General features: G+C 48.6%; 1 protein-coding gene across 1 annotated transcript; it reads right to left on the bottom strand.

Annotated features, from left to right (window-relative positions):
• Positions 1-18,429: 18,429 nt before the first annotated feature.
• LOC144165865 (uncharacterized) lies at positions 18,430-19,809 on the bottom strand. Its single transcript, XM_077695624.1, has 2 exons — positions 19,758-19,809; positions 18,430-19,340 (listed from the first exon to the last, which is right to left on the bottom strand). Exons 1-2 carry the CDS (start codon positions 19,807-19,809, stop codon positions 18,430-18,432), a joined length of 963 nt encoding a protein of 320 aa, XP_077551750.1.
• Positions 19,810-20,539: the final 730 nt, after the last annotated feature.

The following is a 20,539-nucleotide window of genomic DNA, read 5'->3' as shown; positions in this document are numbered from 1 at the left end:
CCCATGGCAAATGCAATTGCTTTCAGCCACGGTTTTTATGACCATGCACTCCGGCGTTGAAAGAGGGCTCCAAGTGCTACCATGATCCATTCGTACTTCGGTGCCTTGGAGTGATTTTTAATGCCTATGGAGTTCCCAAACACTAACAAAATAACTCGAGTCGGAAAACTCGACCAGTGGCAGAACTGAACACCTTTTCTGAAGATAAACCAACCGAACAAAAACGTAAGGATAAAAAATTGATAATGCACAACGTGGCTGCTCATGCGCTGTTCTGGCACGGCGCATCTGTGGCATATCAACGATTTCCCGCACTTTTCGTTGCCCGTGCTTTGCGCAGCGTGGCGCCCACGCACTCCCGGGTTCTTTGCAGTTAATCTTCTTACAAGATCGTTCACAGTTGCTGTATGTGAAAGTTTGCGCGTGACAGTTCTGCGTTGGATAGTTTTGTTCCGCGCGTGCAGAGGTTATTGTGCCTCGACACGAGTTTGTCCCGTGAAAGAACCACTGACTATTAAAGCAGCAGCTTGGTTAGGCATGTAGGGCCGGACTGAGCCATGAATTAAACCTGCATTGACGTATTCTGGAATGACAGTGGTTGAAAGTAAGCATGATGTGTTCAGTGTCTATTTCTTTGTTGTAGCTTCTGATGATTATCCGCCACACTGCTGTAACGCCTCATCTTTTAGTCCTCCCAGCAGATTGGTGTCGGTCACTGTTAGGATATCTCGGTCAAGATCAAGCCTGGAACTGTTAAGTCTGTGTCAAGCCTGGAACTGTTGAAGCTCAGGTTGAGTGTGACCCTCACGTCCAAATCAGCCATGCGTAGCTAAGCGAGGAGCATGGTGGCCTGCTGCTTGGTACTGACATCTACAAGGACTTGCCCACTCCTGAATTTTTTGCGTTACATGATTTTCCCGTTACGCTTTCGAGGAACTCTGAAAAGAGAAGCACAGACGGCGAGGTAAGACGACGTTCTGTGTCCACAGATTTCGCCACTAAGGACAGAGGAACGTTACTTGGCTTTGGGAAGGACGTGGTTAGGGGGTGTAAAAGATTCTTCCGAGTTGCCTGTTTTTAGGACCACTCATGTTCAGAGAAGATGAGGTTTTGAAGATGTCACGCACCACAGTACTAGCCAGGGAACTCATGTACTTCCTCCGCTGATTTTGCTATAATGGCCACTGTAGTCCCGCACTGTCTGGTAGACAGACGTGGAGCCTATCGGCCGGAGCTTCACCATGGATCCGACGGCCACCGTTCGAGGCTCTCACCCTCCTCCTCTCAAAATATCACCACGGTTGGTTACAGCTCATGTATTGGGAGTAGGGGTTGACGATGTGGCCAGTACCGCCCCCTGAATTCACACGGTGGCCCGTGCGGGGCCGTCTATGAAGAAAACCCTTTCGTAAATACTAAATATAGTTCTATACTAGCGCACGACTCCACAGGCTTGGTGCATGACCCATCGGAAATGCCTACTTCTACAACACTATTCAGGCGAAAGCCTTATATATTGTGGGGAATGTTGACCTCTAATGTTCTTGCGTTTACATCAGTGTGGCGGACTTGCCACTCTGTGATATAATTGACTCCGGATTCGCTTTCCTATTTACGAACCCGGAACAGAACGGGAATGGAACTGTCTGAAATAAAACAACGCGGGTACAACTTCAGCTGAGGTATACCGCCACGCTGACTCTTGAGTCAATATCACTGCGACCAAAACGGCCATTCGCTACCTTTAGTGTTGGTGTGCTCAAAAATCATCGATAAAAGTGGTGAGTAAATCCACTGAAAGAGAAGCTCTAAACGAGTAGTATGATTCTGGCACCTAAAGTGCGGCGCGATGTGCGCACTTGGAAAGCGCCATTGTAGCACTAGATCTGCACAAAGCATTCGATCACGTATTACATTAGGCAATCCTATGCATCATACGCACACTCAGCCTTGGTAGCAGAACAGGACCTAATCCAAAATTTCCTCACAAATCACACCGCTTCCTTCGGCATTAGGTAAGATTCGTTCACTATGCTCGACCGCGAAACTCTACAAGGAACCGTACTCTCTTCACTGCTTTTTAACTTAGCCCTTCTTGCCCTTGCACACACTCACAACAAAATTCCCTCGCTTAGAAACACCATGTATGCCAACGACATCACACTCTGAGTCCCACGGGGTAGCCATGCAGTCATGGCGAACACACTCTGATAATGAGCTGCTAGTCTCACAATTAGCGCAGCAAGCCTGTCTCAGCTGCTGCGCAAACAACTCCCAGCTCTCTACACTCCCTCCCCCACGACCCCACACGTCCCCTAACACTCACATACGGAGCCAAGTTGATGATAAAACCGTCCCCCAAAATCAACAGCGTCGGGTACTGAGCCTACACATACACGCCAAACGCACGCCAACACACACGCTGTTAACCTAATTTTTACACAATATGTAAAAACACTGGACCTATTCAAATTTACATATTCACTCGCATATCCGCACATATATACACGCGGAAATGGCCTACGAAGCTCGAACGCCTACAAATTTTACACAGTTTCTTCGCCAGTCGTTTCTGCTACCACCTCACCTAGATCGCCCAACCAAGCCTGCCTTTCCACATTAAAAGTTGCATCAAGGGGTATATGCCTCACCATACCAGGTATAGTCAAGAAACCATCTCTGCCTGAGCCGGCCTTGTGATACTTCACGCTAGAGCATATCCGCTCTCGTTATCTTGGCCACGTTCACGTGTATACAGACGGGTCCGTGAGGTCTGACTCGTCAGCTATTGGAGTGCGGATTCCATCGGTTGGACTAACTGTGAAAGAGAAACTCAGTCTCAAGACGTCGTCCTCCTTCACCGAGTTCACTGCCATTAGGGCGGCACTCTGTCACATCACCAATAGTCCTGGTCCCGCGCAGTAATGGGCGATCTTTACCGACTCGCGACCTGCCCTGCAAACCCTGATGAAGCCATCCCACCACTGCAGCCAACTTGTGCGTGATCTACACGAATTGCACACACTTCTTCCAGGTCATTCCGGCATCCACGGGAACGTCGTCTCTGTCACAGCAGCGAAAGAGGCGCACAATCTGCTCTGTCTATTGGAATCCAGTATTCCGCAAAAGACGGAAGTATGGCCGTGAATGCACGGGGATGGAAACTGCAGTTATCAGCTTGTCAGGACCCTCTTAGGATACCCTTGCCTCTGCCCGTGATCGATCCTAAGTGCAATTTGTAGCTTGCGTGAGGTCTACAAAAGCAAACTGAGGGTGCCCTTCACCCACCGACTACGCCTGAACGTTGCCTACACTGGTAGTTTTCTTTTTAAAAGAGGCTGGGCGGAATCGCCATTGTGCTCTGTGTTTTCTGTGAGAAAAGACATACGGCATGTCTTGTGTTACTGCCCGCAGCATACAATTCATCGCAAAACAGTCAGATGAACTCTTGCGCGGCTGTTACGCGGAAACTCTTTAGAGCTGCATCACTTTCTTGGTCCGTGGCAAAATCACGCTGACTCGGAGCGAAGGACCCAGGCTCTCTTAACTTTTTTGTCTGACTCGGGATTAATCGAGGTTCTCTAACCTTGAGATCCTCAGGTTGTTTTTTCTCCTAATGCTGCAAGTTTTCTCTATGTTCCAAACTCATTTTACTTTCTTCTTCCTATTATTGATTGTTGCTGCGTACTTATTCCGCTTTATTTTTCTTTTTTCGCCTCACTATGTTCACCCCCATCTGAAGTAGCAAGCCGCACCGTTTGTGGGGCTAACCTCTTCAGTGTTCATTACAGCTTTCTCTCTCTCTCTCTCTCTCTCTCTCTCTCTCTCTCTCTCTCTCTCTCTCTCTCTCTCTCTCTCTCTCTCTCTCTCTCTCTCTCTCTCTCTCTCTCTCTCTCCATACATCACACTCACCGACACAGAAACACAGTCTTTGGACGCCCTGCTCTGCAGAGCATACATCATCATCATCATCATCACCAGCCTATCTACGCCCACTGCAGGGCAAAGGCTTGTCCCATTATTCGCCAATTACCCCGGTCCTGTGCTAACTGTGACCAATTTATCCCAGCGAACTTCTTGATCTCATCTCCCCATCTAACTTTCTGCCACCCCCTGCAACGCTTGCCTTCTCTAGGGATCCACTCTATTGCCCTTAATGACCAGCAGTTATCTTGCCTTCGCATTACATGCCCTGCCCACGTCCATTTCTTCTTCTTAATTTCTACTAATATATCCTTAAAATGCCTTTGTTCCCTGACCCACCCCGCTCTCTTCTTGTCCCTTAATGTTACACCTATCATCTTCCGCTCCATTGCCTGCTGAGTCGTTCTCAATTTAAGTTAGCAGAGCACACAGGTCAGCACAAAACATATTTCTAAACACACACTCCCAATTACTCACCTCCGTAGGCTTGCATAACACTGCCTCAGAACTTACGGAAGCGCCCAGAACCTTGAAATAAATGCTCCTCCCTCGACAACGTACAGGCTGACACATCCACCACAATATAAACATGCCCCCCCCCCCCCCCTTCTTCCCGATATATATCTCGGGCTGCATTCATTGATGCACATCCGTACACCCCCCCCCCCCCTTTTATGGACGCTACCTTCGATCGGAGCCACCGCCTGGCCCGCTATCGCTCTCGCAGCTCAAAATACCCTGCCAATGAGTTCACTGTGTACATCGACGTGGCGGACTACCAAACTGTTCCGCTTTCGCCATCGCGATCACGGTTCATCCACTACGCAACCAATGGCATCCGCCACCATACACACGAAATCAACCATGCGACGGAGGTGGCCTTTGCGCTCGCCCTCATTCGCCGACAGCGGTACGGCACTTTTCCAAAGGCGTAATTTCCAAACCCGCCTTCAACATTCTTTCGAAAATTCCACCCGACCAACCCATGTCACTAGTATGGCCTCCGGCCCATACTGAGATAGGTGCTAACGAGGCGACACATCAACATGCTCGAGCTGCAGTTCTCCGGACTCCTGCTTCATTCACACCTATCCACGGTGCCACTGAGCTGACCCGATCAGCCCTTCTTAATTATCTGGACATTGCACAACACTACCGCCTCCCCCGCAAAGGCCTACGACCTCCTCATCCATTCCTGACACTGTATAGGCCGCACACATATGGCGCCTGTTACAGACACAACATTTCCCCATAGAAAACAACTTCTACACTCACTCCCACATCAATTCTCCTGCCCCTAGTGCCTCTCATGCACCCGCCACGGTGGCTCAGTGGCTAAGGCGTTGCGCTGCTGAGCACGAGGTCACGGGTTCGATTCCCGGTCGCAGCGGCCGCTTTTCTGTTTGAGGCGAAAAGCAAAAACGCCCGTGTGTACGAGATTTCTGCGCACGTTAAAGATCCCCAGGTGGTCAAAATTAATCCGAAGCCCTACACTACGGCGCGAATCATCGCCTGCTTGCGTCGGTGCGTTAAACCCTAAAATCAGAATCAGTGCCTCTCATGCGGTGCACTGTGCGCTCACTACGTTCACAACGGCGACCGCGGTAGCGGCATCAATTTACGGAGCGAGCTTTTCCTGCTAACATGCTGGCGTTGGCTCCATCTCTCCTTTTAGCACCACAATGGCGATCCCGGCAGGTTCTGGTACAAAGTAATATGCGCAGATCAAAGGACGCAAAATGGAAGCGCCGTACCGGGTGCCCGTTTCACGCCAGCAGGGCGCATTTTGCTCAACACCACGTTTCTTTCTCCTTCAATTAAACAACACCGACTTGATTTTCTGTTGGGAAAACTTACATCTTGATCCTGTGGGACCAATTTTTATTGCCTGTGCTGGAAGTTTGCAAGTAATACTGAGGGCTAAAATCTCTTCATTTATAACTTTTTTATATTTTCGCAGTCGCTACAGTCTGCCTTGTTGTCTGATGGCTGCAAGGAGGAAATGTGATCCCTTGACAACAAGTCAGGTGAAGTAGTCAGGAGAAGTTTTTCCCTTATATCAACCGACCTAAGTATCCAACATCAGTCTCATACAAACTACTTGAACACGTCATTTATTCAAACTTGACGAGTTTTATGGCATATAAATAATTTTTAATGTCTTCAAGCACAGTCGTGGGGAAAAGCAGTCTTGTGAAACTTAATTACTAAGATATACTAAACACGTGTTCTTTTTGGATAATCCATAAGTAGTTGATTGCATCTTCACTGATTTCACGAAGGCATTGGACTGCGTTTCTCATCCACTGCTACCTAATCAACTTTACCTATTTGATTTTTTCCTAATATTTAGGAACGGATTGAATTTTTCTTGAAAAATGGATTCCAGTATGTAACTCTCAGGGATACTTAATTTACTTACTGTCATAGCACCTCTGGCGTCCCAAGAGATTGTTACTGGGGCCTCTTCTCTTCATAATTTATAATATACTCCTGATAATATTGCCTTCACGCGTTTTTTCGCTCACGATTGTGTCGTGCACCAAAATATATGAACGACTGGATCACTGAACACTTCAAACTAACGAGAACACCATTTGCACTTTCTTTTGTATCCAGGTAACGAAACTAAACGTCGAAAATTGCAAGTTTATGAAGGTAACACGAATAATCAGGAGCCCCCGTATAAATATTTTTCCATTAATAACCGTTCCAACCTTTCTTCGGTCATTAGCTCTTCGCCATCTTTCTTCGCCGTCTTCGCCGGTCACCTCTTTTTTCGGTCACCACCGGGAAGCGCAGCCTGACAACCGCATCATTCGCTCTCTCACGTATGCTTTTCTTCAGCTCTCTATTCGTTAAAACCTCAGCTCTGCAAAAAACAGCTGCTTGTCTGAAAATAGGATGCACCTCTTCAGCAGGGGATCCGCATCCCGCTGACGATGTCTCCACACTCAAAGCCATTGAAAATCGTGCCACTCTTTTTGCTGTTTCAGATTATTCCGGTTAACCCGGTATCACTAATATTGGAAGGTACCTGATCTTGTACACTATGGTTGCTCTCATTACCTTATAGTGCTCCTTGTAACAGCGGAGCTCTGTAAGCTTTTAGTTTCGCCATCCAACGCTACCGGCAAAAATACCAAGAAAAAAAACCGAGCGCACGTGAGTGCCTGCCCTGTCAGGAGCACCCAGCGTCGTCCAGGGTTGTGCGTGGGTTTGCGCAACGGGAGGAGCTCACACAAAAATAAATCGAAAAAATACTAAGCACACATTGCCGTGCACCTAATGAGGAGCACCCGCGTCGCCCAGCTCGGCCTTCGAGAACACTCTGGCCAGCGTTCATGGCTTGATCTCTCTCTTGTGGTGTTCTCCTCGGCAGCTCGCGTTCTTTCGCGCCCGAAGTGGGCAGCACAGACAGCGAGTTCGCGAAGCGGGGTGCCGCGTGTTCTAGCGCGTGCTAACGCTGTCCACTTTGAGAGAGCTGTGAAAGCCTTCGGATAAAACCATCCGGGCCTGCCAGTAATGGAGAATTTTCAGCGGCAAGTTCGGGAATTTGTGTGAGGTGCAGCAGCCACGTCTCCGACAAAGGAAGAGTGTCCGCCAGCTTTGCTGAGTCTCCAGCCTTGCACCACCAGTTCAAGCTGCGCCATTTTATTCTCTGTTCCAAAATACCTGCCAGCAGGCACCAGCATTGGCTAAAAGTTAGTGCGCCAAACTTACGAACTAACCTCTTTAACTCGTTTGTTCCGAGGAGCAGCTGACAGCGAAATCACCTTCCGGTCTACACGGTCTCGATTAGTGACGCTACGTTGTTCACGTCCGCGGCAGCCCTGCTGTTTCTAAATTTCCTGTTTGTTGTTCTACCCCTCCTCTCTATTGCGCCGCACGGGCCTGAGAATACTTAAAATGAAATTCAACACACAAGGGATGTAATAGTAGGATAATCCTTCACATGAAAGGCCAGAAGTTCCCAACCGGAAACGTAGAACCGTAGATCCAGAAACGTAGATACGTTCACCAACGGAAACATATATATATAGGAGGGGAGATCCCATCTCGCCAAAATTGTTAGCGCGTCTGGAGTGGGTATTTAGAACACTTGAGTTTAAAAAAAACAATTACGGATAAACGGGAAATGCTTAACCCGTATGAGACAGTCACTTCACCAGCTAGAGGTCTTGTATCGGGAGGCGCTGCGGGCTATTACTGGCCTGCCCCGTCACACTCGCGTCGAAGAGCTGTACCGTTATGGTGGTTTGCCCACGCTTGTGGATACCCTCTATGCGCGCATAGGAGGCGCCAACGACCGTCGCCACTGGACACTGCAGGGACGCTGCCTGCTACGTCACGACGGTGAGCGACTACTAGATGAGCCGCCCATCCCTCCACACGTTCGCCCTCGGGAGGATGTGCTGATCACAGAACGGCGACCAGCACCCCGGAAAACTGCTCGGGCTACTTATGCGGCGCAACGTGCCACACTGGTGCAGACCACCGCAGCCACCGACGCTGCGGATCCGCGGACATTACGTGTGTACGTGGACGCCTCCTGGCAACCTCGCACGGCTGTTGTGGCACTTGCAGCTGTAGCGGCAGACAGCAATGAACGCAGCGTTACAGCCTACATCGTCGACTCCATTCCGGACACCACCAGCCTTGAGCTGCGCGCTATTCAACAAGGCCTACGCCTAGCACGTTCCGTTCTGCAGGCATGCAATCAGCGCGCGTACCACCGTGTGCACATTTTCACGGACTGTGCCGAGGCCTTACGTTTCCTTATAGGAATTCCACGGAAACACTGTGCAGCACACTGCATTAAACGATCATGCAGCTCTCTGCACAACACCTTCCACACGCCCGTGACAGTACGGTGGATCCCTGGCCATGGGAGGCATCCCGGTAATGAAAGCGCCCACAGGCTAGCGAGCGAGGCATCTTCGTCGTACCGCCGTCAGCCCGGGGAGACCATAGCCAGCGGAGCCCACTTCGTTCCTGACGAGGAGCGCCAGCGTCGCCGACGTGCCCGGCGCCTTCACCTCCAGTCATCAGTACCCCAGAACCCGCATCCTCTGCCTCCTGGTTTATCTCGCGTCGCCCAGGTTTTTCTCAACCGGGCCCGTTCCGGCTTCGCCATAACCGCTGACATCGTCGCACGGTGGCGAGGACGGCGCATTCACTTTGACCCTTCGGACAATGAATCCCAACAAGGCAACAACATACCGCCGGCAGGTTCTCCGACGTCAACCTCGACGGGAAACTCCCATTCTGTAGACCTCGCAGGACCTCCACAGACCGGATCTGCTCCCAGTTCCTCCCTTTCTCTCTTGGACCCCAATATGTGCTCTGCTACGCATGCCATGGCACAACGAAGCCTGACCTTCCGCACCTCGTCTGGTCTTGCCCGGGCCTTGCCGTGCTTCGCGCCCAACACCGCCCGGCGTGGGTTCACTCCTACGAAGAGTGGATTCGGCCCTCTTGGCGTGTCAAGGACACCTTGGCAGCACTCTGGAGCTTTGTCTGTGCGGCGTCGATGGCTGGACATTACTAGCGTCCTTCCTGCCCTCCCCCTTCGCCTGCGGCTTCGGGCCATCCTTTCTTAATAAAGTTTTCTTCCTTCCTTCCTCCCTTCCTTCCGTATGAGGTTTAAAGACGAATAATCTTGCCCAGTGAGTGGGCAGATCAGGCAGTAGTAAGAAAGATTGGGCTACAAATAAATATAAATTGAAAGTAATGACCGAGGACGTGTTCACAACGGCTCCGTCTTTCATGCCCAACTACGCAGTTCTAATTAGCTCCAACCTTGAATATTTTGGTACTAATGTGTCCGTGAAGGTGTCTGACATCGACCGATACCAATTTTTTCAGGAAAGGTGCGTTTTTCGCAAATTTATCACTCTTCCCATTTCGACGCCACGAGGACTCGCTAAGCCCAAGCGAATCCACGGCTCGCTGGGCGTAGACCCGCGCTCTTCGCCCACGATATGGAGGCTTCCGCAGCATCGACGCCTCGAACATTGTTCTCGATCCCAAAAGTGTATGCAAGTGCAGGGCGAGGATATTTCGCCCGAAGAGTACCATAACGAAGCCGGATGGTCCAAGGCCAGCGAACGAATGTCAAGACTTCAGCAACGTGCTTCGAGCGGTGAGTCTTCCCATCGAGACGTTATTCCGAGCTCTTCGAAAGCGAAGACTACCAAGAGCGCTTGCGTTTCGAAGATAGGTACGGCACGCATGCCCGTCATTTCGACGGAAGAAATCAAGGTTGTAGTGAAACCGAGAGGTGGTCTCGATATTCTCAAGGGAGGTATTACCAACAAGTCAGCAGCCATCGTAGCAGCGGCAGGAATCGAGAACGTGGCGGGGACTCCAGATACGATATGCCCGAACACCCAGCACAATATCATGGTCGTAAGCATTCCTAGCGAAGACAGAGCGGCGAAATATGCCCCAATTCAGTCCACTAAAGTACAAGGAAAGCTTCAAGAAGTCAGCGCTTACCGCACGGCACCCCCCGACACCGTCGAGGGCATGAGACGTGGCATACCGACAGAGGAGAGAGCCGACGAAATCGACTAGAACATTGTGAACGATCGCAACCCGCTTGCGGTAGGAGCCAAAGGCATCGGGAGCACATCGACGGTAATCGTAGTGTTTCAAGGCCCCAAGGTTCCGCGTTTCGTGCACTACGGCGTAACCCTAATCTCATGCAGCTTATACCGAAAGCAGGTCGACGTGTGCAGAGTGTGCGGCAAGGTCGGCCACCGGCGCGACGTGTGCCTGATGCCGAACGTCCGCCCGTGCCTCACATGCGGCGCCACCAACCCCAAGGAGGATCATCGCTGTACCCCCAAGTGCAAGCTGTGCGGAGGCGGGCACCAAGAGCTTTTATACAAGGCCCCGTACATCGTTCGCCGCCGACGATGGCAGCGTCGCAATGCCGGGGAGCAGCAACAGCTACCCTCGGCATGCTCGTTTCCGCGGCTGGGAAGGCGACGTTCGCCAAGTGCATCGCGGACTCCTTCCTGAAGCCGTGACTCCTCAAGAAGAAACAGCAGCTGTGACAAGACCAAGCGGAGCGGCAGCCGCAAAAGGTCACCATCGCGCGAAAGCGTGAGCTGGGCAAGAGCATATCCTGATCCTGAAACCAGGCAAGCCACCAGACATGCACAACCTCCGTCCTATTTCGCTCACGCCATGCGTCGGCGAGGTGCTGGAGCGCATGATCGTGAACCGACGGCAGGACTACCTCGAGGAAGAAGGCCTTTGCCCGGACTCAATGGTCGGCATCCGGCAAAAGCTCAGCCCGCAGGACGCCATATCACAGCTAAAAGAAGAAATTATCGACAAGGGAAGCACGCAGCACAACTGAGTAATCATCGGCCTGCACCTCCAAAGCGCCTTCGATAAAGTGAAACACTCAGCCATACTGGCCCAACGGACGCAAGTAACGGGCAGCTAGAATAAGCAGAATGCTATGACTACCTCAAACAAGTGGTTATGCTGACGTAAACCACTCGAAACGAATCTTGCGCAGGATTGGTATGGGCTCGCGGCACTCCGCGAGCACTCCAGTAGGAGTGCTTGATGAAAAGTTGGCTACCTCTGTCAATAAAAATAGTACAAAACCAATGCCAGCTGCCGGCGATGACATATGTAGCGGAAACTTGGTGCCTTACTGAACAAATGGAACGAATATGGAAGGAAACTTAGGTTTGCTCAACGGGCCATGGAAGTATGTGTTTCCGGACAAAAGTAATTTCTGAAGCATTAGGAAGGAGCATAATCGGCCCTGGTGTCGGACAGGAAGTGCGGAGAGGGTTCCCATAAAATCGGCGAACACGCGGCTGTAAAAGCTTCCCTGTAGAAGCTGGCGTCCATATTCAGTTCTTGAAGGTGGTGCAGAGTCTTATCTCCGAACTTGTATACCTATAGCATCTGCGATGTAGCACATTACCTGGTGAGTGATTACAGCCAATCACGCGATTGAAAGCAAAAGAAACACACCCTCTGTCTTAATGCAGGCAAGGTATTGCCGGATGCGGAACAAAACATTTTCATGCTTACCTCTGTGGCTGCTGTGCGTTTACAGGCCCGATGTTCAAGAGTTCGAGTCCACTGTATTTGAGCGCTCGGCATAGTTGAAGGGCTACTTCGAAATCTTGAACATGCAGTCGCAATTCCGCCAGTGTCTTGTTAGTGCGTAGACCCTTAGCTATTATGTCAGCTTCACGGGAAGACGCCTTTTCTTCTATGAAAGACATTCTGGAAATCGCGGTATTCTTCTCCAGAACGTTCCTTAGCGTTTCCGAGCAAGGGGACGTTCCCAAGCGACTTCCCTGGAGATGAACCGTTATACTCTTCAGATTGTTATTCGTTGTAATGCTATCTAGGATCAGCTCTGTCGTACCTTCATCCGATGATGTTATATCCAGGTCTGTCAGAGAACACCCTTCCTTGAGCTTCTTCGCGATATGGCGGCTCAGTGCGGACCCCGCTTTGTCGTCACAAACCACATTCTTCAAGTTCTCTCTCGTCACTACAACATTTGCCACTATGGCGCGTGCCACAGTATTCATTGGGCATCTGAGCGTCGGCGAGATGATTTTGGGACATAAAGCAAGTTCGTGGATGATACCGATCAAGCCATCCTGTTCTATGGCTGGAACTACCAGCGTCACTGTGCGCAGAGTTTCTTTGTTTCCCCTGATCACTTTGGAAAGTTTTGAGGCCAAATCCGATCCTACCGCTATATTAAAGATATCGAGGGTGCGCAAATTGGTCAAAATTCCAATGATTTCGAGCATCGTCATGAGTAACTCCGGTTGACATGGTCCCTGGATTCTAAAGTGAGAGACTTCACACGGGACGGTGCCCTTGAGGGCAACTGCTGCCTTTAACGCTCTTGTGTCCCAATTAGTGTTGTTGAGGTGGATGCTGGAGATGCAATTGTGGCTTCTAACGAGGTACGAAAACGCCGCCACGGCTTCGGTCATGTCGTTGGTCTCGATCGATTTTTCTGGCTGTTTCGAGCTACGTATATGAAACTCATTATACTTGTACTCATAGAGCGAGATGTTAAGTTTGCTTAGAGTCCCTCTTAACTCCAACAGTCCTCTCACGAGCCAGCACTCTTCATTGGAGGCTTTGTTGCATGGTACTTGCAATCTTAACTTCGTCATCGGCGATTCATCCTGCAAGAAAGGAAATTCCAGTTTTGTTTCAAGGAATGATAGAAAAGGGTGCACTGGCGTAGCCAGTAATATGTTTCGGTAGGTTTTTTACCCCGCCGAGAAAAAGGGAAGACTTCCTGCGGCCAGGTGATACCTGAGCCTTTTTTTTTCTCCTTTGATAGGGCCCCGAAGAGTTTCGTTGATTATTAAGACCTACTTAAAATACCACTGCAAATAGGACTCGGGGTACCTGATTGGCAAAGGACAGTTATGTACTCGAAAAAAGGCTTAACTGAGGGAGGTTATATGGAACATTCAGAAAAATTTTAAGTGTTTAGTCACCGAGACTCTCCCCTCTGGCTACGCCCATAATAGAGTGCCATTTTTTTGCTCATAAAAATATCCGCTGGAAATCGATTGCTCTGTCTTGAGCATGCAGATAAAACAATATTTAGTACCCTTGTATCACTTAACGAACGCAAAACATTTAGTACCTCCTTTTTCCGTTGTCCCGAAAAGATACCCATTTGCTGTTTTTTTTTTTAAATATCTAGCAGAACACCACTTTGCATAGAAATTCGAGCGCCACATGACCTTAATTATGCTGTCCTCACGGGCCAAAAACATCTACATAAGACCACACAAACGTTTCAAAAATTTTTGATTTGGTGAATTACTTTGAAACTGATTTGGTCCCTTCAAATTGCATAATTTGATGCGCAGTGTTCATTCATATACAGGGTGTCCCAGCTATCATGCACCAAGATTTTAAAAAAGAGTGATGGCGTAACTCGAAGAAAACCTAGTGCATAATGTTTGCAGTACTGTGGAGAAGCAGACAGTATTTTTTTTTCCGTTAATGAGACCTAAATAATTACAATTATTCTCTAACTCTTGAATTACTGATTGGTTGATTCGATTGATTGTGGGGTTGAACGCGCCGACGCAACGCAGGCGATGAGGCGCGCTATAGGCCTTATGCAAAAGTGCTGCCCTCTGTCGCAGCCGAATCGAACCCTCGCTTCGACGCCATGTTTAAGGATAGCGCCGGTCGGAAATACGTGTGCTACAAGGTGCTGCGCGTGCGTGTTATCGCTTCTTGGTGACCCGCTGCACGTCTCGTGCTGTGTTGTTGCACGTAATGACTGATGAATGGTGTGTGGACTTTTCTGCGTTGCCCCGGTTCCCGTCCGGCTTCGCGGAGACATATTACGCGTCCAAAACGCAATCGCAACGGCACCAGGAGCGCAGTTACAAGTTCGCCACCGAATCGTACGTTTGCCTGCCGACGATGAAGACGAAACGGTGCGCCGGGTAAGTACTCTTGGTTTGTTGTTATTTGTATGTGCTTTTGAGTTTGCGCAGAAGTTCTTTAATGGTGCCTAGAATAAATTACATTCTAAAGCTTACCGAGCCATCAATGGTGCCGCACGCAAATCGAAGTTTTGAAAAATCAGTCGCTCGGGCAGCCGCAACACGCGTGTTCCGTTTCACTTCCTGTGCGTTTCTTATTTTATGCAATAAATATTTGGCTCACGGCTCTTGTTTGTTCAAGTAGCGCTGGAGTATCGTGTTTTGCAACAAACAGTGCGGTAAATCGTCCTTATGAAAGCGAAAAAACATTGACGAATGCTCGCTCTTCCGCGATTCAACTTTGCGCTTGTTTTTGTAACAGCAATCCTGGGTCGCTCGCAAAAAAAAATCCCGGTATTAAGAAATGAAATAGCACTGCAATGTTGCAGCCCGGTGCAGAGTAAATTTTCGATTGATGGAAGCGTTTTGAATGAAAAATAAATACTAAGGAATTCTTGCCACGATAATGAATGTGCAGATTACAAACGATCGAACACAGTTGGTGATTAATTTTTATAGGACTAACGCTATGGACTGCGGGTTGCGCTTTCTGTCGCGTGAAAGCACACCTGAACGCATCATGCGCAAGCGCATTGTTTGTGCGAGGGTCATTAAAAAGGCTGTCATATTTTCGTCACCTTTGCTTGTGGCGCTCGTTTCATTTATTTTGTCTGTGTGAAGACTCTGTTAATTTATTTTACCCACGCTTGTTAACGTGTATACTACTTATGGAGTGTTTAAGGACTCTCTTGTTATGCAGAGCAGGTGCTGTAGTCTCTAACATGGTCAAAGACCATGGTGTTCTAGTTGCACACTACGTAAATCATCTTGGATTATTTTTATAATCGTCATAAATGCTTCAACTACCAGCCGTCCTGTTTATTCCCAAGGGTCTGCAGTAAAGGCCACGTCACACCGTATTCAAATTTAGGTCTAAATGACGGCTTTCTCCCCTTCTCTTATTTGTAAGCACTAGTCTAGTTCTTGAACAGGTAATGTTTCTGTGCCTGTATTGAATTTCACGGGTCTGTTGTTTGGTTTCAGTGTCGCTGGTCCTGCTGTTGCTCTGCGTTGTGCCTGCTACCGGAGCCAGAAAAAGAATGCAGACCCGTACACTGTCAACCTAACCTTCACGATGGCCTGCGAAGTGGAGCTAGCTAAGTGCAGTTGTCCGGCTGGGGCATCAGGTTATTGTAACCACCTCATGGCAGTCTTAAAGACAGTTGTGGCTCTGCAAGAGTTGGGCTACAAGGAGCCACCCGATGAGCTTGCTCCAACAGAACTACCTCAACAGTGGCGACGTCCTCGAAAAAGGATGGCACCAGAAGCCGTGATGAACGTAAACTGGCGGAGAGTGGGTGAAGGTTGCTTATTGACCCCTCTACAGTCTACAGCTCGGGAATTCGTGGTGCCAGCACTCACAGAGGAGCAACAGCGTGTAGCAACCATAAAGCGTGCCGAGGGCCTGGAAGAAACAAATAGTTGTTGGGCGGACATACTAGCGGAAGCAGCATCTGCAAGCTTTGTCGATACGCACTGTGGGCGAGCATTTGATGGGTCGGCAAAAGCCGTCCAGATGCCATTGTTGCCATCCGGGTTTCAATGCTTGGTGCCGTGGGAGCAACCTGTGCAAGCGGTGCGATGTGAACTTGTGCCATCATATGTGTTTCTGCCCAACGAGCCGAGCTGGTGCCCCGTGGAAGCATCGCACATCAATGAGGTCCTGCAGGTATGAAGCACACATATGCAGGGTACAAAATCCGTACCTAAAATATTGACAGAATGCATGTTGTACAGTCGAACTTTGATTTTAGAGCATTTAATTTTTGTCCTTATCTATCAAGGATCTGAAGCTCTCCTCTGAGGATGCGAGCATGCTGGAGATGAACACCAGGCAACAAGCCAGGAGTCCCACATGGCAGGCTGCTCGGGCCAATAGGCTGACAGCGTCGAGGTTTAGCTCGGTCTTGTCAAGGAAACAGCCATGGACAGAGCGGGGCATTGCCAACATCATGAGGCCAACTAGTTTCTCGAACCACATTGTAAGGTGAGACTATGAAATGTGTGCATTTTCTCATAGTTTTCCTTTCTGCCCTCCTTACAAAAAATAGTTTATTTGCACTTGGATTCTATGTTCTGACAACAATAATAATTTGAATGTGCGTGCTTTTCTTGTGTATTTCGCAGCACAGATTCTGGAACGCTAAATGTCGTGATGCTAGCAAAAGCTATGACAATTTCAAAAAGGCGACACACATTCGCCCATTAATTTAGTTTTGCAGCAGCATATTAAAAAGCATGTAAACCAACTAAACGATGCGGCATAACAACTTGCTTGATGAAGTGAAAGGTTCTCTCTGTGCGATAACATGCTGCAAAAGTGGGCTGTGTTATCTTTTTCATTTACAATGTATTTGTAGCAGATTATGTACACTTAGTGTGGCAAGAAACTGGGTTTGGTGTTACACTGAGAACTGGTTAGGCACTTGGAATTTTTATATTGCAAGACGAAAGCCCTAAAGTTTATGTTACAAGACGACGAAAAAAAAAGTCGGATGTATATTTTGTCACTGGTTCAAACAACTAGTGTGAATGTGTGTTCTAAATGTATGCAGGTATGGAACCACGAGTGAGCCGAAGGCGGTTCAACGCTACATGGCTCTCATGGAGCATCTCGGTCGTCCTGTCACTGTGCACACATGTGGGCTCATGGTGAGGCCCAGCTGTCCATGGCTAGGCGCGGCTCCTGACCGGGTAGTATATGACCCCCAAGAGAACCCTCCCTTCGGCCTAGTTGAGGTTAAGTGCCCCTGGACCAAGAAAGCTTCAACACTGCAGGACGCGCTGTCCTCCAAAGACTTCTGTGTGGAAGTTTGAACAGCACCCCACATCTTAAAGTGTCCAGCGAGTACTATGCTCAAGTTATGGGGCAAATGTTTTGTGCAGGGCTGCTGTGGACACATTTTGTAGTGTACGCAGAAGCATGGATTATTGTGTGCAAAGTGACGTTTTGTCAAAACACCTGGGATGCCATGAAGGCCAAACTTGACAGCTTTTATTTCACTCATGCTGTCCCGTATCTTTCTTCACTGTCGGTATAGTTGCGTGTGTGTGTGTTGACGATAACAGGTTCATTCTTCAGCTCATCACAGATTCGTTGTTTTTTCATGAATGTGTGGTCAAATGAATAGTAATGCAAGTGTGTATAAGCTTACCCAACCTATACACGTTTGCATTCCGTTGAAGGTAGCATTTGGTGCTGCTTGATTAAAGGGGCACTAAATACCTGTAAACAATTTGTAATCATATTGTTACAGTAGTCCAGGCGACTAGCTTGCGTTCAGTTTTTTTTAACCGTCCTTGTAATTTTCCTGACCCCAGCTGTGATGGCACTAGCAAGTCTGCATTGAATGGACCAAGTACATGTTTATCCAATCAGAGTTATGCAGTAACGAATGCTTCATTTAAGCACAAAATATGCAAACGTTCAAGATAGCAAACCAGATTTCAGGCCAGCACGTCATGACGGTACTGTGCAAGTTGGTTTTCAAGGATGCCTGCATAAGTCCTGCAGTCCTTAGAAGTAAACAAAGCTGCTAAAAACTAGGATTTAGGACTAGATAGGATAGACCTTGACAGAATCTTCTCTGGTGCAATAACGAAACTGTTGAAGCAAATAATGAGAACACATTGTTGTCATCACATTAACATTGTTGTCATCATTGCTTGCTTATTTTTCAAAGGATTACACCACTTTGTAAGCAAAAATGTCGAACTGAGCGAATAAAAGAAACAAACAGCTTTTCTGCTGAAAAACTAAATTGTTTCTGCTGTTTCACAGAACGACTCTAAGCCGGTGTTCCTGCCTGGATGTGACACCACCCCTCCTCCTGGTTGCTCTTGCACCAGTGGGGTCAGTTCGTTTCTGTCGGCGCCGTGGTCGAAAAAGGGAAGGATGCTTCAGGACGTTGCAAGCACACTACGACGGCTTAATCAGTGGTGTCTGGTAGTTCGTCAAAAGTGCACAAACCGTCCATATCTGGTTTGCGAGGGGTGCGATGGTGATGGGAATCCGACGGTCAAAAATGTGGAAGCTTTTGATTCTCTGAATCCGCCTTTCTACATGCATTCGCAGGGATGCAATCTCTCCCGTCGTTGCAACGTCGTCTTCAGAAAGCTGTCCATTCCTCAGGAAGGGTGGCATGTCGAGGTGCACGCCAATCGGCTCCAAAAGATCCTTAATGGTGAAACCTTTGTCCGCCATTACGACATCCCCCTTGTCGAAAGGCCGAGAGAGAAGCCCGCTGCATTTCACCAGCTCCCTGTCTGAGACGCAGCCCGTGAAAAGTCCAGACACGAATGTAAGGGTTCCATCTGGTGACACGCCAACAAGGCCTTTGAAGGTGTTGGCTGACTTGTAATTCGAATACGTCTCTGATTGCAAGACAAAGGAGCTTGGTACCTCGCACTTGATTTCAGTCGCACCGATGATGACTCTTCTGTGGGAGTGTTTTTCCATGAACTCCTTGGGCATGTGTTTGTCCACTACATGCCGTGAAGGCCACATTGGAAGGTCCCCCAAACGGTGGAACATTAGGTTGACCCATTCATTAAAGATCCTGCTCACGGTGCTCTGATGAACATTGAACCGATGCCCAAGATCCTTTTGAAACAGCCCAAGTCTCAGGCATACCAGAACCAGAAAAAGCTGGGTTTCCGCACTCAAAACAGTGGGGCGACCGGCCTCTCTTCTAGAACTGCTTCCGTCATCTGTGCTCACATCGTGCGGCTTCAGATACTGAAGCAGTTTTTTGAATTTGCCATAGCAAGGCAACCCAGTGTAAAACTGGAAATCTTCGTCGCTGTCTTTGTAATTTTCGACGGAGAATTCTGCTCACGCATTTTCCAGGTACGCGCACCTTTTTTGTAGCAAAGAAACCCTTGCCTAGGCTCCAGCCTGGTATTTCTTTCATGCACTTGTTGCAGTTCTAGGCGAAGGCGGAGAATTTCAGTATCTTTCTCTGACTCGGCAGGGGATCTGCTTTCAGCACTAGCAGCTAGTGACAGGCTCATTGAAGTGTCTTCTTCAGCATCCAAGGTCTGTGGTGGTGGTCGTGTCTCCACCTCGGAAACAGCAGTGCGACTCCTCTTCGGATCTACTGGGATGGTCCGGGGTTTTGGGGGCTTCCTAGTCTTTTTTGGCTTCCTGAATGTGAAGACCGAAGGTACAGCTCCTTCACGCAGTATTCTTCGACCACTTGCTATGTTCTTCAAGAAATCATCTTGAGTAAAGTGCTGCAAACAAACTCTGGCAGTCCTGACATTGAATGGGGGGTCCCTTTTCATGGAAATCAGCCATGCCTTGCGAGCTTCTTCACCATCAGGAATGCAGTGGAATGACACCTGCAAAAATTAGATGATGTTATGATTGCCATGGAGGGAAAAAAACAACCTCTTTAGCTTGTTTTCCGTACTGAAAGTGTGTGCTAGCTTGTAATCGCAAGTACGATACGATAGGTTCACCTAAGGAAGGTAGCAAAGAAATACTTAATAAAATGAGAGGGTACAACGGTGGTACACCCCAGAGAACAATGTCTACGAAACAGCTACCCCCTCCTCCCCTTCGTTCTACCTCCTCAATTATGCACTGAAAATGCTCAATAATCATTTATTGCGCTAATTGCAGAACTAAGGCATACAATAAATGTACCTAAACTGCGTCTTTTTCCATGTATCTTTTTTCGTTAGAAGGGCATCTTTTTTTGCGCAGCGTTTTTTCTTTTTTTTTTTGCGTGTGCTTTTGGCCAGATAATCGTCATTCATGGCAAGGAAAATCGCGGATCAAGCGATGGTTCGTGTTCGGCACGGAGTTCGTTCACGCGACCACTCGAACTCATTTTGCCCTGCATTTGGTGTGAACGCAGAATGCTTACATCGCGTGCAAACTTCTCTTCGTTGTGAGAATGTAAAAAACGGAATCTTTCAAACAGTACATAAAGTACGTCCGGACATGAACTGTAGCAGCGACGTTCGCCTTGAACTCGCAAAGCATGTAAATACAACGGTTGCACCCTCTATGTTCAAGCCAG

Source organism: Haemaphysalis longicornis, unplaced genomic scaffold, assembly GCF_048455015.1.
Source record: "Haemaphysalis longicornis isolate Haplotype H1 unplaced genomic scaffold, Haemaphysalis longicornis Haplotype H1 scaffold_15, whole genome shotgun sequence".
NCBI classification, from domain to species: Eukaryota; Metazoa; Arthropoda; class Arachnida; order Ixodida; family Ixodidae; genus Haemaphysalis; species Haemaphysalis longicornis.
This window is presented reverse-complemented; position numbering and strand designations above follow the sequence as displayed.

Bases quoted from the DNA above. Each gene is read 5' to 3' on its own strand.
- LOC144165865 (XM_077695624.1), bottom strand. From the start codon at position 19,809: ATGGCTGATTTCCATGAAAAGGGACCCCCCATTCAATGTCAGGACTGC. The intron at 19,341-19,757 runs GTTTGTTTGCAG...ATGCGTGAGCAG, and splicing joins TCAATGTCAGGACTGCCAGA to AATTCTCCGTCGAAAATTAC.